General features: G+C 34.0%; 1 protein-coding gene across 7 annotated transcripts in view; it reads right to left on the bottom strand.

Moving 5' to 3' along the window:
- Positions 1 to 995: 995 nt before the first annotated feature.
- The window catches only part of LOC124455914 (myotubularin-related protein 5-like), a 32,268-nt gene continuing 18,903 nt past the window's right edge, over positions 996 to 14,360 (bottom strand). For 5 of the 7 annotated variants that reach the window (XM_047006516.1, XM_047006521.1, XM_047006523.1 and 2 more), the window contains 6 exons: positions 8,929 to 9,104; positions 8,440 to 8,699; positions 7,794 to 8,005; positions 7,413 to 7,460; positions 6,887 to 7,021; positions 5,464 to 5,991 (listed from right to left, as the gene is read on the bottom strand). In XM_047006516.1, coding sequence (XP_046862472.1) covers positions 8,648 to 8,699; positions 8,929 to 9,104 — 228 coding nt within the window. In that variant the 3' untranslated portion in view covers positions 5,464 to 5,991; positions 6,887 to 7,021; positions 7,413 to 7,460; positions 7,794 to 8,005; positions 8,440 to 8,647. Of the gene's footprint in view, positions 1,237 to 1,890; positions 2,077 to 5,463; positions 5,992 to 6,886; positions 7,022 to 7,412; positions 7,461 to 7,793; positions 8,006 to 8,439; positions 8,700 to 8,928; positions 9,105 to 14,360 lie in introns of those variants that run through there. The other 2 variants (XM_047006522.1, XM_047006520.1) reach the window with 2 other exon arrangements.

Raw genomic sequence — 14,360 nt, 5'->3', positions numbered from 1 at the left:
AAAAACTTATTCATACCTGTTGGCATCGTACTTGTCTTCTAACTTCTGTTGTCCTTCCTCGGCAGCAGTTTCTGTCTCATTTATGACTTCTTGATCAAACTCTGGACCAGTGGAGACATTCTCCGAAACAAAGTAACTCCATAATTTTAGATTGGAAACGTTGCAATGAGGGCGAAGCACCTGGGAATTTAGAAATAATGTATTAAATCTGGTTTAAGAGAAGAAAATCTTCTAGAGAAAATAAAGTAAACGAGTCCTTGTGAGTTAGTAAATATATTTTAGGTGCTCAATAAATTATAATTTTTGTGTTTGTGAGCGAAATTCTAGCAACAAAAATATTTTTATCGTCCAATTTATAATCAAACCTTTCCTATTTACACAAACAAATTTTGTTTAAATGTTGTTCTATCTCATTAAAAACATAGCACAATATAATTATACACAGACATAAGTATTTCTCTTCGTATTTGTCTAGAGAAGAAAAATAATCAGGTTTAACCATTCACACTACAAAATTTTACTCTCAGACACGCGTGTCTTTGGGTGAAATCCCGCTAGCTTATCACTGTAAATGGACCTTTTAGGCCGTGCGTGGAAGGATTGGGACTAGTTGAATTGGTGGCTTTAAATTTTTGGCGGGAAGTAACATTCCAGTTCTATTTAGTTCAATGGATTTTACAGTCCAATAAAGTCACTTTAAGTACAACACAACAAATCAAGGATATTCTAGGATTTACTAAATGAAGTTTATAAGTTTAACCAATACACGTATTCAATAAAAGATAAACAAGGCGTCCATTGAAAAATAAACTTAGTTAAATGCCTGTTCTTATTTGATCTTGTTTTAAATCAATTTGATGGTTATTACACAACTATATGACCGAAAAGCATTCAGGTAATTTCATTACAGTGCATACGAACTGTTGCTGCAAAGATTTGCTAAAATATGGCTGCAAATCAACAACTCACCTTTTCAGAATGTTCTTTCTAAAACTTGAAATTATAAAATAATGATGATTTTTTGTGTAGCATGTCGATGTAATCCCAAAGACTTTTTATGTGAGATTTAGAAATCTTTGCATCTTTCTTTTCAGCATCTGATAGCCAACCCATCTGCACACGTTCGTGCTCTGAATCCAGTAAAAACGTACGAAAACGCATGGAGACATGATGATAGGCGAGGAAATGTAAATAATACTCGTTGAATTCGAAAGATAGTGGATACTGACGTAATATCTGAGAACATAAAAAATATGTAGAAATGAGTAATTTTTCGAAACTTTCATGTAAAAATAAAAAAAGTAACTAAGAACACCAACAATATGAACAAATAGCTAAGTGACTTTATCAACAATTTTGTATTATAGCAATAAAAAAGATGGGAGACAATCAATGTCAAAACATTTCTCACCAAAATTCTTTAATAATATACGGTGTTTTTACTTTACGAAACGAGCGTGTTCTCCTAAGTGCGTCACTGATGGCGATGAGTAACTTATTTCTGGGCCCGAAATGACCATTTAAAAAATATTGTGCACATGTTCTTAAAATGAATTTAACTATCTAGAGAAGTTATTTTTTGAACCTGAACTATGCATCATTGAGATGTTTATTGAGTCGTACAATGCAAGAAAACTTTGAAGATAATGACCACGAAAGAGTTGCTTTTAAGTGTTAATGGTATATTTCAAATTTATAGCGAGAAAAGCACCTTAACTTCATGACTACAATTTTTGATCGAATAAAGTTTTCAAAAAAAAACCCCAACAATATGCTTAACACAAGCTTTTGTGTAATATAAAAAAAAACATTTCGCACAATACTCAGACGACGGACACCAGACCATCTTAACTCCAATTTTTTAAGACAACTTTAAGAAACAATGATAACCTGATGGACGCCATCAAGAAATTGCAAGAAAACAGGCGTGAATCCACTTGATTGCGTTGAATGTGTATGATTACAGCGATGTGAGAAACGATGTCCAAAAGACAACCATTCTTTTTCAACTAAAACTTTAAAACCATTAATTGTTCGGTAGTATGGATCTAACATTACTTGAGCAAATGACGTCACCTACAAAAAACAACATGAAGTATTTACTGTAGTTGTTCGTACGTGAAACATTGAGTTCTATAATAACTGGAGCGGCTAAGTGGACTGGGACCTGACGCCAAAAAATGGCGGCCAATGGACCTATTTCCGCTGAGATGATGGCTTTGCAGAAAAATTATATTCTCGACCTCCCCCTGATGTCTATAGCTAATTATACAGCATTATTCAAAAACAAACAAGATATCTTTTTTTGGCATTTCTTTTAAAATGCCAGCACTTCAATCATTCAATTGTTGGATATCGCAGTGTCCACAAATAGGAACATGTCTCTTTCACAGGTGAGATATTTGTTTTGTTTGTTCATCAAAAATTGAAAAGCAATTGAACTTGAAGCCTGAGCGATAAAATCCGACTGATGTTTTCCTATTTATGTTTTTAAACATCAACATACTTTTCCACTTATTTGTTAATGTGTGAAACCGTAAATCTGTTTGCAAAATAGTTTCCCTGACACGAAAAAAGATTCTGCTCATTTTACTCAGAGGGCAGATACTATGAAGTAACGATCACCCCCAAAGAGAACCCATGAAGTAGAGCAGAGTTTGTTCTGGTAAATTTGCTGACAACATAAAGAGATGATCGGATAGCGAAATGTTTCTGGAATATGCTGCAGTACCACTATTTCATAGATCACTATATTAAGACAATTAGAAGATGTTATTGACCAGAAAGAGTCTAACTGTAAAATGCTAAGGCTGAATACAAACAAAGGTAAATGATTTACCGACTTCCTGTCTAACAGCTATTTGAACTTGGACTAATTCTATGGATAAAGATAATGGATTTAATAAAGATGCCTTAAATGCTTTGAAAGTAAAGGTCAAGTACCAAATAAAGATAACAAGGTTATGTGTGTTTTGATGCTGATGAATTGTGAGATTTTCAGAAAAGCAGCCAATTTCGGTAAATCTCAGCGGTAAAGGAACAAATCCTCCATTTTTTGGCGTCAGCCACTAATTAAAGCCGTGTTAGAGATAGGCGCTCCAGTTATTATAGAACTCAATGACGTGAAGCAGAGACATTGCTAGTTCCATCATTGGAAGGAGGGGGGGAGTGGAGAATATTCATATATGCATATTAAAATGGACTGAAAAAAAAAACACATTCGATTTCAAAGGAACTGGATATGACAAAACATAATATCTTGCCCTTGAGTATTAAGGGCTTACACTATTATCGCCATTGACTATCGCAAAAATAAAAATACAGATAACAAACACACCAAGAAAGATTACACTATAATAATCTGATGTGTGAATTTTTACCACTTATGTATAACCACATTGAATTGTGTAAGACCTGGAGGGAACACGTCAACAAAATTACTATAAATTATTAGCGCACGGCACGTGGTCAAAATCATGAAAGACGCGGGCTCATGAAATAAAAATTTTATCGCCCACCCTGATTATACCACCACGATTGGGAGTATAGAAAATATCAAAACTACTTTCCTAACATAAATACTTTTTTAAAATTTTATTTATTAAACAATCCGCCAACTTCCGTGGTTTGCGGATGCTGAAATATCGACAGAAAAAGAAACATTTCATGACTCCAGTAAGTAGCACAGTAGTAGTTTTACTATTTTGTTTTTAACACGATACTTGAAGAGTGTTTCTGCGACTAAGTTTTAATTTAAAGTTATTTTGGTCCAGTCTTGTTTGCTCTTCACTTTATCGCTCGCCAGACGAGGCGAAGCAGCCAATTTTTATCGAGTTTTGCATCCATCTTGTATCATGATCAAGCGAAACTCTACTGATTTGAATTGAGTTTACCTCCCAAAAATGGGGCAGAATTTGTTCATATTTTTTTTAAAAGATGAAGGGAAAGTTTACAACGGAGTTGTGTTAAAATTGAATGCAGTGCCTTGAAAAATTAATGAGAACTATGGTATATGCCGTATAATAAAAAAAACTAAACTGCTTGTCTTCTCAATTTGACTGACTGTATAGTGTAGACAATTATAATGGATTTGGAAAGTTGGATTTATGCAAACAGTTTTAAAGTACTATTTAATGTTTCTGTAAGTGAAGTATTTATTGTTATAGTAAACAGGTTAATACTTCAAAACCAAGATAAAAGAAGTGTGCTGAACAATGTGCTAAGATTTGTTTCTATCTTGAAATTTTTGTTCAACAGTAGCTTGTGATTATATCATTAATATGCATGAAATTAAACATACTAATGTCTCATCTCACCAAATCCATACTTGGTATGATTCCAGGTGATCCACAAATTCACATTGGATGCATTGGTTACAATGAAGTTAAATGTAGAAGAAGAAAAAATAGATGGCAAAGAACTTATCTGTGGCTTATTATGAATTAGTAGAAATCAATAAAAAGAATTCTTTAAACAAATTGTAAACAAATTGAAATTGCTCATGGCCAAGCAACCTAGTCAAAGAAGCAAAGTCTGTCTTCAACATGTGACCTTTCCAATTATGTTTAGTTTCTTGGTACAAAATACTAATTTCGAGAAAATTGATTTGTATGTCTTTTATTAATATTTTTACCAAGAGATAAAAGGAACAAATTCAAAGGCTTGATGTAAAATACAAAGATTTATCAAGTTGTTTATCATTTAATTCCCAATTGTTAGTTTGTACATATAAATAATTAGTATTGGTAGCTGTAAATTGTTCAAACAGAACAGAAGAGTAGTAGTGCTCGAAGGGTTAGCATTTTGAAAAATTATATGTTCTTGACACATAATTACACAATTCCAAAAGACTCTAAGTAATGCACAATAATATCTATAGAACTTGCTAAATTTCTTCACGTACACTGTCAATTAACTATTTTGCCTTCATGGAGCAATAGACAGAGTGATTTTGTCAAAGCAAATGCACTTTCCAAGTTTCCAAACTAGTTTCCTAGTTTGTTATTTCAATGGAAAATTGATGTAGTTCTGTTCAGTAATAGACCTAAGGTTCTGCCAAGCAGTTTACAAAATACAAATTTCCAACCAACAGTATCATCTTGGTGTTTTGAATTGTTTTTCTTTTTGCAGCTCTTCTAGTTCAACATACTTTCTTTATGAGTTTTTTAGTAGATTTATCAGGTAATGACAATACACTTATGATACTTATCCATGGTAAATTTTCAGTTGACTTATGTCGTAGGACTGAAGCAAGCATTTTCTCGCTTCCTTAGGAGCATTTTAACACAGATTTATCTATTTGAGCGAGAAAAATAGTTGCATCAAACTGTTTACAGTCAAACACACAGAAGCATGAAATAATGTATAAGTTTGACATTTACAGTCTACTAAAGAATGCCGTTTGATTTTCACTTTTAAAAGGTTAAAATATCATAAAATAACTTAAATGCTACAGCCAAAATATGCGTTTCTCTACCGTCGATTTTCTTTATTTAGATGTGTGTGTTTACTGTGTTTTCACGTAATGCTAAAGAATTATTTTAACATGATATGCTGACGGTATGGCAATTTTTTCACTTGTTGTCGTTCATATAAACAGTATTAGAAATCAGGAGGGAGTTAATATTGAAAACAATTTTTAAAGTGGAAGTTTTGACTACCAAATCCGCCATGTTTTTGACAACCGGGTCCAGACACCCTTCCCCTCCAGGTCTTATAGAACTCAATGTATAACAAGAGATCAAACTCCACGCTACTAAAAGGAGATCTTACATGAAGTATGACCCAATATAAAAGATGTTTTGCAAGACCTCAATGGTTTATAGGAGCATACGTAACAAGTAACTTTTGTAAATAACATAAGGTAGGTGCTTAAATGAAGCTTTCTTGTGTAGTAATGTCCCACCCATCTTCAAACGAGACAAGAACAGATGATCCCTGGATGTCCAAAAGATCCACGACAGCACCGGATATCCGAAGTACAAGCGATAACTACAAATGAAAATAGGCATGAGATACATCAAAAAAACCCCACAAAAGTCTATGTTTCAATACATTTTTCTGCATATCTTTCAAGAACGTTCTCGTGGCAAAAAAATATACTTCGTTGGATAGAGTTACCGCATAGGTTACTGTTTAATCTTTATGGGAAAAACGTAAACTAATGTTCTTTTCTATTGACTAATGACTTTGGATCGTAACTAGTTGAGATTTAATACATTTTTTAAACAATCCAATGGTTAACAGTAGAACAAGAACGAATTTAGGATTGAGATTTTCCGAGGGTTGTGCATCCCTTCTAGCTTTGGCCACATGGAATACAGGAGGGGTGGAAATTTCCTTACAAAATACTAAGTATACCAAACAATTAAGTATGCAACCCTTCTAGCTTTGGCCAGATGGAATGCAGTAGAAGTGGAAACTTCCCAACAAAATACTATGTATACCAAACAATTAAGGAAAAGAAATTGCGATTGTAGCGTTCAATGGAACAGAGTTTGAACAATTTAACGAAAATAGCCTGACTTTCGGCAACAAGCAGCTACCAATATCTAATCAAAATTAGATACCCCATATCCAAATCAAATATCCAAAAATGAGTATAGTATAGGAGTAGACTGTAAATTACCATGCTGAAACTATACACAGCCGAATATACATAAGAAATTTGGCATTCGAATACTATTCCATCCTTTTTGACGACACAAAAATCGAAAATAATACATTGTCTAGCAACAAAAGTTTAGAATTTAGAAAAATCACACTTTAGCATGTTGAGAAACGTCGCAGTAGAGAACCTGTTGTTAAATATGAGTTAGATTATCATAATACAATTGAAACCATCAATATACATATATTATATAAAACAGCGTAAACCAGCTGATACCTGCTTCAACCAATCAGTATCTTGCAACGACTTGAAAAATGGATCACCTTGTGTTGAATCTTTAGGGGGATTGCTGGGACAGCAAACTTTGAACAACTTACGTAAGCTGGTTTTGAGATCACGTACATCCGGTATCTAGTACGACAGGAATAAAAGACCTCTGGTTAAACAGATCAATAGATCGTACATTGATGATGTGCGTTTGAAAATTTGCTTGATTGCTTTTAATTAAGTTGTTTTGAACGAAAGAATTGTGCACTCACAGCAACAGAAAATATGATATTTTTATTTCATTGTCCATTTTGAAGCTGCTCTTGTAAAATCTTAATATAGTTGCAACTATTTTCTTGGTGTTATCACATTACGTAATGGTCTCCATGTTGAATGACTTTGACAGTGCATTTTCTTTATTTACAACGCAAATTTCAACCAACATGGCGAACGTTCCATTGTTTCCTCACTCCCAGGCTGTTTTAAGGTGAAGAGGTTACACACTACATATTGTACGATAGTCAAAATGACATACCTCAATAGGAACAAAATCAATATTGGTATACGAATCTTTCTTTAAATTCTGTGAAAGATAAACGTTAAGATAAGATTTTCAATTGATTATTTTGAAAAAGAATTTCATTTTACAAGCAATTTGCTATAAATATAAAGCAATCGTTCACTAATCAAAAATAATTTATCATTATTACATATTTGCAAAAGCTCGTTTAAATAAATTATTTTTTGGTTAGTGAACGACTATACGTATGCTTTATATTAAGCCCTTAATAACCAAGCTCGAGGTCTTTACGGAGAAATAACGGTCCGAAGCATTTTTGTACAGACGAGCCCGTAGGGCGAGCGGTTAGAAAATGTTAAGTCCTAGTTTCAGCAGAGCTTCAGGAAAAAATCTCACCTTTAAATTGCTTTTGTCTCCAAAAACGTACAGTGCAGCAGGCTCCCATCCTTGCTCAGTTATTGCTTTGTCAACAGAATCCACAACAGAAACACGTTTAGATGCCTTGTCATTTGATCGTAGATTCATCGTTGCTTTAGACATGCTGACGTTGGCTGCCAGTGAACGATGTTTCGCCTCCGCTTTATTCCACGATACAGGATTTGAAGACACTTAAAATTAAAAGCATAGAAAATCACGGTTACATAATCACATAATAATGCTCAAAGCAAAACTTTAAGATTGATAAAAAAAAAGTGATAAATGCAGGTACATTTGCTAATGTTAATAAAACTTAAAGAATGGCAAACAGTCCCTAAATACTTATTTCATACATAAATATTAATCTAAATTTATATCTAAATCACTCAGTTTTAGAAAAACAATTATGCAATTCACTTTCATTAGTTCTCGTTTATTTTTCGAGGATACTTTAATTCAAAATGTGATTTTCAAAAAAAACGAGTAAAGTAATATATATTGCTGTGATAGCAAGGGTGGCGATAGATCTGTGTGTATGTGGGAGAAGGGGCGTTGCCCTGGGGGGAGGGCACTTACATGTTAGGGTAGGGGACGAGCGTTGAAACGATAAATATAAACAACTAACCTACGGCAGATAAATATTTATCTTACTCCACGTTGGATGAACGTATTGCGTCAGTGCTTCCACCACTTGCAGCTACACCAGAGCGAATGATGGATGCCACAGAGCTTCGTTCAATGGCAGAAGATCGCAATAAAACGGCGAATTTATTGACTTTATGTCTCCACGTCGCAACAGGAAAACGCATATGGCGATGGTTTTTAGACACGCGCTACAAAGAGTCATCGGTCACAAGTTGTGGCACCACTAAAACAGCCGGGTAACTGAAAGAAAAATCCACATCATATTGACTATTTTGTCGATACATGTTTATTTTCAAAGACTTGTAAATTTACCCTTTAGCAAAATAAATGCATTATACGATAGTAAATATGAGTTTTAAACACTTATGGCAATAATGAAAGGGTTAAATGCTCCTAAGTCTTATTCGGAAATTTTGAGCATAACAATTCTGTAATAAAAAATTATCTCCTCCATTTTTCCCAACTTTACCTTCGACAGGCTGCGTACGAAAGATTGACCATAGAAAGCCTCCAAGATCCACTTTTACTCCCTATACGTTCCTCAAGTACAGAGCCAAAGCCAAGTCTTTTATACTCTTCACAATACGGGGTTAAATTCAAGTTTTCAATAACCGGCGCATTTCGTACAACAAAAGATCCATCAACCTAATAGTATATGTATAACCAATAACATTGCAGAAAAGCTAACAATAAAGTAAGTAATGGTAGGTAATGGTTATTAAGGGCTTAGTAATGGCAAGTAATGGTAGGCTATAGTAGGTAATGGTAAGTAATGGTAGGCAATGGATATTAAGGGCTTAGTAATGGTAGGTAATGGTAGGTAATGGTGAGTAATGGCAAGTAATGGTAAGTAATGCTAGGTAATGGTAGGTAATGATATGTAATGGTAACTAATGGTAAATAATGGTAGGTAACGGTAAGTAATGGTAGGTAATGGTAGGTAATGGTAGGTAATGGTAGGTAATGGTAACTAATGGTAGGTAATGGTAAGTAATAGTAAGTAATGGTAACTAATGGTAGGTAATTTCTAATTAGCAGCAATTTTAAAAAACACTTGAGAAAAACGACGATTTTTTTGAGAGCAAACATGTTTCGACATTATCAGAATGCCATCTTCAGTGCAGAATGGTTAGTGTTAAGTAATATGATACGTAATATGATATGAATAAATTAATTACAATGAGTATTAAAGTGCACCTCCAGGCAAAATTTTTTATTGGTTATATCGAATCTATGTATGATGGCCAGCATATATGCGAAAAATTTTTTAAATCGGTTATATCTTTCCTTTTTTATGGCGGTTTAAAAAATGGCCTTTGAGGACCCTGTCCGTCGTATCAAGGAGTCTGTGTCTAGCGCATTTTCTGACGTCATGCAAGGTAGTCGGCTTTTTTCTTTGATTGTCTCAGATAAATGCGCTTATTAGGCATATACAATCTTGTTGCACGTGGTCGGACGAAGATGTAGTTTGTTTTTGTCAGAGCTATCATGGATAAGGATGTAATAGATTGGGAATGTGATTCGGAGGATTATCAGTCTGACGACTCCGATATTAATTTTATTCCCGGTTACATGATCGAATGTTCTGAGGTTAGAAATTCTAACAAAGATTTTAATCAAGAAAACGTGGGCCTAGCATATGCTGACGAGCCTTTGGCAGACGAAGAGTGGTTGGAAAATTACAACAGTCAGGAACAAAAACGTTTAGAACTACAAGAAAAGCTCGGCAAAAGACTGGACGGCTCTGTAAAAGTGGACGAGTGGTGTCAGTGCGGAAATTGTGATGTGACGCTACTCGTAAACAATAACGAATGCCATTGTTGTTTTGAACTTGATGGATGCCATGAAGCAATGAAAAGCGACGAAGTGATTAGCGATCTCCAAGCCGAAGGTATAATTAATGCGAAATGCATCATTTAACATACTGGATTTAACTCCGTATGCCTTGAAAAGTGGAGTTTGAAGATGGCTGCCAAAGGGTCGACGTCTTCGAAGATTCAAAGACCCGTTTTGCTTTGACGAAGTCAACCCATATTTTTCTTCTTCTCCTGGCTTCAGGTCGATTGTCATTAAAGTAGGGTATTGTGTGGAGACTTATACCGGAACTAAGACATGACTTATTCGTGCAATTTGCCGCCACAAAGCTATTAACCATGTTTTTAGTTTTCAAAAACTGCACGTAATGTATTTAGAAACAACGGCCTTACTTTGACGAGTACCTTGCGTGACGTCATAAAATTTGCTCGTTCCAGGTTCTTGTAACGACGGACATGGTCCATCAAGAAGTGCATTTTTGTCAACTTCAAACCGCCATAAAAAAGGAAAGATATAACCGATTTAAAAAATTTTTCGCATATATGCTGGCCATCATACATAGATTCGATATAACCAATAAAAAATTTTGCCTGGAGGTGCACTTTAAGTATTAAGAACTTATAACATAAGTTCTAAAAATAAGTATTAAGAACTTATAACAAAAAATATTATTATAAAGTAAATATAGTGTTGTAGTGGTGAACTTGGATATTTAAATCGGGATTAGTTTTATTAATGTGTAGAGCTTCCTTGATTTTGAGTGAGAAAGTGGATTGATCAGTGTCGATGATTTTAAACAGGAAGGTGAGAATTTGTTTTTACATGAAGGAGAGGCTTGAAGATGTTTGTAGATAGTGGAGTTTTTGTCTGTGTGAGTATGTTCCTTTATCCTGGTAGATAATTGGCGAGAAGTTTCACCAATATAGCGGGAATTACATCCCGCACATGAAAATTGATAAACTACCATAGATTAGGAAAGTTCGGGAAGTGGGTCTTTAAACGAAAATAAAGATTTTATTTTAAAAGGTGTGAAAATAAGTTTAACGTCAATGTCAGTGCAGTAGCGTTTAATGATTTGTGTGAGTTTGCGTTGTGTGTGTCGTGAGTAATCACCTATGTAAGGTAGTTTGAAATAACGTTTATTGTCAGGTTGTTGTATATCGTTAGTGTTAGTTGTGGAGTGAGATGAGTCAGTGCTTTTCTTGTTGTCCAAATAGTGTTGTATAGTGTTGTTGATGAAATGAAAAGGAAAAGAATTACGTTGGAGAGTGAATATTAGTTTCTTTAAATCACGTTGAAAGCCGATGTCTGTGTTGTTGAGTTTCCGTGCTCTGTCGGTCAGTGTTCGTATCAGTCCAATTTTGTAATTTAATGGTGTGAAACTAAAAAAGTTAGTCAGTAGTCCTGTATATGTTGGTTTGTGGTACGTAGAGGTCATACAGTTTTCATGTGATTTAGTTAGTAAGATGTCAAGAAAGGGTAACTGATTGTCTTGTTCGGTTTCGTATGTAAAGTTTATGCTTTGATGTTGTTTGTTGATGTATTCGTAAAAGAGTAATGCTTCGTCTTTGTTATGAAAAATACAAAAAATGTCGTCAACGTATCTGCGGTAAAATAAAGGTTTGTTGTTGCTGTAGTTATTTAACCAGTTTCGGTCGTGAAAACCCATGAAAATGTTGGCTAGAATGGGTGCCAAGGGTGAGCCCATACTTACCCCGTCAATTTGGTCGTAGTACTTACCGTTAAATAAAAAATGAGTCTCGGCCGTAGTGATATTAAACAATAGTTTTAGTTCTGTTCTGCTCATTTTGAATGTAGGGTTGTTGGTAAAAATTAAATCAGTTATCTCCAATAATCTACCAGGATAAAGGAGCATACTCACACAGACAAAAACTCCACTATCTACAAACATCTTCAAGCCTCTCCTTCATGTAAAAACAAATTCTCACCTTCCTGTTTTAAAATCATCGACACTGATCAATCCACTTTCTCACTCAAAATCAAGGAAGCTCTACACATTAATAAAACTAATCCCGATTTAAATATCCAAGTTCACCACTACAACACTATATTTACTTTATAATAATATTTTTTGTTATAAGTTCTTAATACTTGATACTCATTGTAATTAATTTATTCATATCATATTACGTATCATATTACTTAACACTAACCATTCTGCACTGAAGATGGCATTCTGATAATGTCGAAACATGTTTGCTCTCAAAAAAATCGTCGTTTTTCTCAAGTGTTTTTTTTATAATGGTAGGTAATGGTAAGTAATGATAAGTAATGGTAACTAATGGTAAATAATGATAGGTAATGGTAAGTAATGGTAGGTAATGGTAAGTAATTATAAGTAATGGTAAGTAATGATAACTAATAGTAGGTAATGGTAAGTAATGGTAGGTAATGGTAAGTAATGGTAAGTAATGGTAAGTAATGGTAAGTAATGGTAAGTAATGGTAGGTAATGGTAAGTAATCAGGCAATGGTAAGTAATGGTAAGTAATCAGGCAATCAGGTAATGGTAACTAATGGTAGGTAATGGTAACTAATGGTAGGTAATGGTAACTAATGGTAACTAATGGTAGGTAATGGTAATTAAGGGCTTAGTAATAGTAAGTAATGGTAGGTAATGGTAGATAACGGTTAGGTATGGCAAGTAATAGTAGGTAATGGTAGGTAATGGTAAGTAATGGTAAGTAATGGTATCTAATGGTAACTAATGGTAGGTAATGGTAACTAATGGTAGGTAATGGTAAGTAATGGTAAGTAATGGTAACTAATGTGCTCATCAGTTTGAAAAACTTGACAAACTCCGAAGTTTGCATTAAGCATGTACAAACAGGAAAATAAACTTAAAACAACGCCATAGAATAGAGAATAATAGAAGGGCAACTCGCAGGTGAAACGCGTGGCATATTTTCTGTGCGCATGCGTTACGTCCGCCATTACTCTGGCCAGTAACTTGACGCTGGCGTACTATAAAATAATATTGGAAAAGTGCGATTTTGGGATAATAATCGCCTAAAACGCAAACTGTTTTGGAAGATCATGGAATTTTGTGACAAAACGTGAAAGAAATAAGGTGAGAGACCATTATTTAATTGCTAGCAAGTCCGTAAAGGTTTTTTATTGGTAAAAATTACATGTTTCAATGTAGGGTGTTCATGTTACTGCTATAGAGTTGTCAGTATGTTAGGTGAATAGAAGTCCAGAAGTAAAATCTCTTGCGTTTTCGTCCTTTCTGAATTATAAATTTCAAACTTTTGAGGTGTTATTATAAATGTATTATTTAAAACACAAACTTGTCAGAGTTTTACTTTTACCAACGCTGTAATATTTCAGGTTGCAACTTGCCAACTTGCTAAGCTATAAATCAAGTTAATCAACCAGTTAACCAAGTAATCCAATAATGATTCAAGATGCTTGTGTGTGAATTATAACTGATAATAATTTGCAACATTCAGTTTCAAACCATGGAGGGTTTGTTTATCATTTTAAGCATGAGTGAAATGTTAGTATGTTAATAGTTGGGCATTTTTAATACCAAATGTAGTTTTAGTGAGGTATACACTCTGTTTGCCTTATTTATAAATTTTGCCTTGTTGTGATTTGTGCTCTATTAAATTTATCACAAATAGTTATGATTTATTTTCTTATATTTTTTTCTAGTTGTTATTTTGGCATTCGGTTCTCAAGTGAGGATTATGCTGCAAGTGTCTTGTGTTATGTAGTTTTAGTATGTTGGATTAGATTTTAGTGGCTACTTGTTGCAGTAGCATGTTAAACTTTGTTTGTTAAATTCTATTACGTTTTTATTATGATTGGGTGGTTTTTGTAAGGGTGCTTGATCACAATTTCTTCAGCTTAATTCTTTAGTATACCAATATTTATAGAGAAATTAGCATTTCTTCTGCACCCCCATCTAGCTTAAGCTAGTAGGGCTGCACACCCCTCTCTTATATCCATCTCTGAATAAAGTTGTCATTAAATTTTTTAAATGTAAATATGTGTACTGAATTGCTGTATTTTGTTCTGTATATTCTATTGCACGAAATCCACACATTCTAAATTTAAATTA

Source organism: Xenia sp. Carnegie-2017, unplaced genomic scaffold (genome assembly GCF_021976095.1).
Source record: "Xenia sp. Carnegie-2017 unplaced genomic scaffold, XeniaSp_v1 HiC_scaffold_4, whole genome shotgun sequence".
Classification (NCBI taxonomy): domain Eukaryota; kingdom Metazoa; phylum Cnidaria; class Anthozoa; order Malacalcyonacea; family Xeniidae; genus Xenia; species Xenia sp. Carnegie-2017.
The sequence above is the reverse complement of the archived record's forward strand: the minus strand, read 5'-3'. Positions and strand labels throughout refer to the sequence as shown.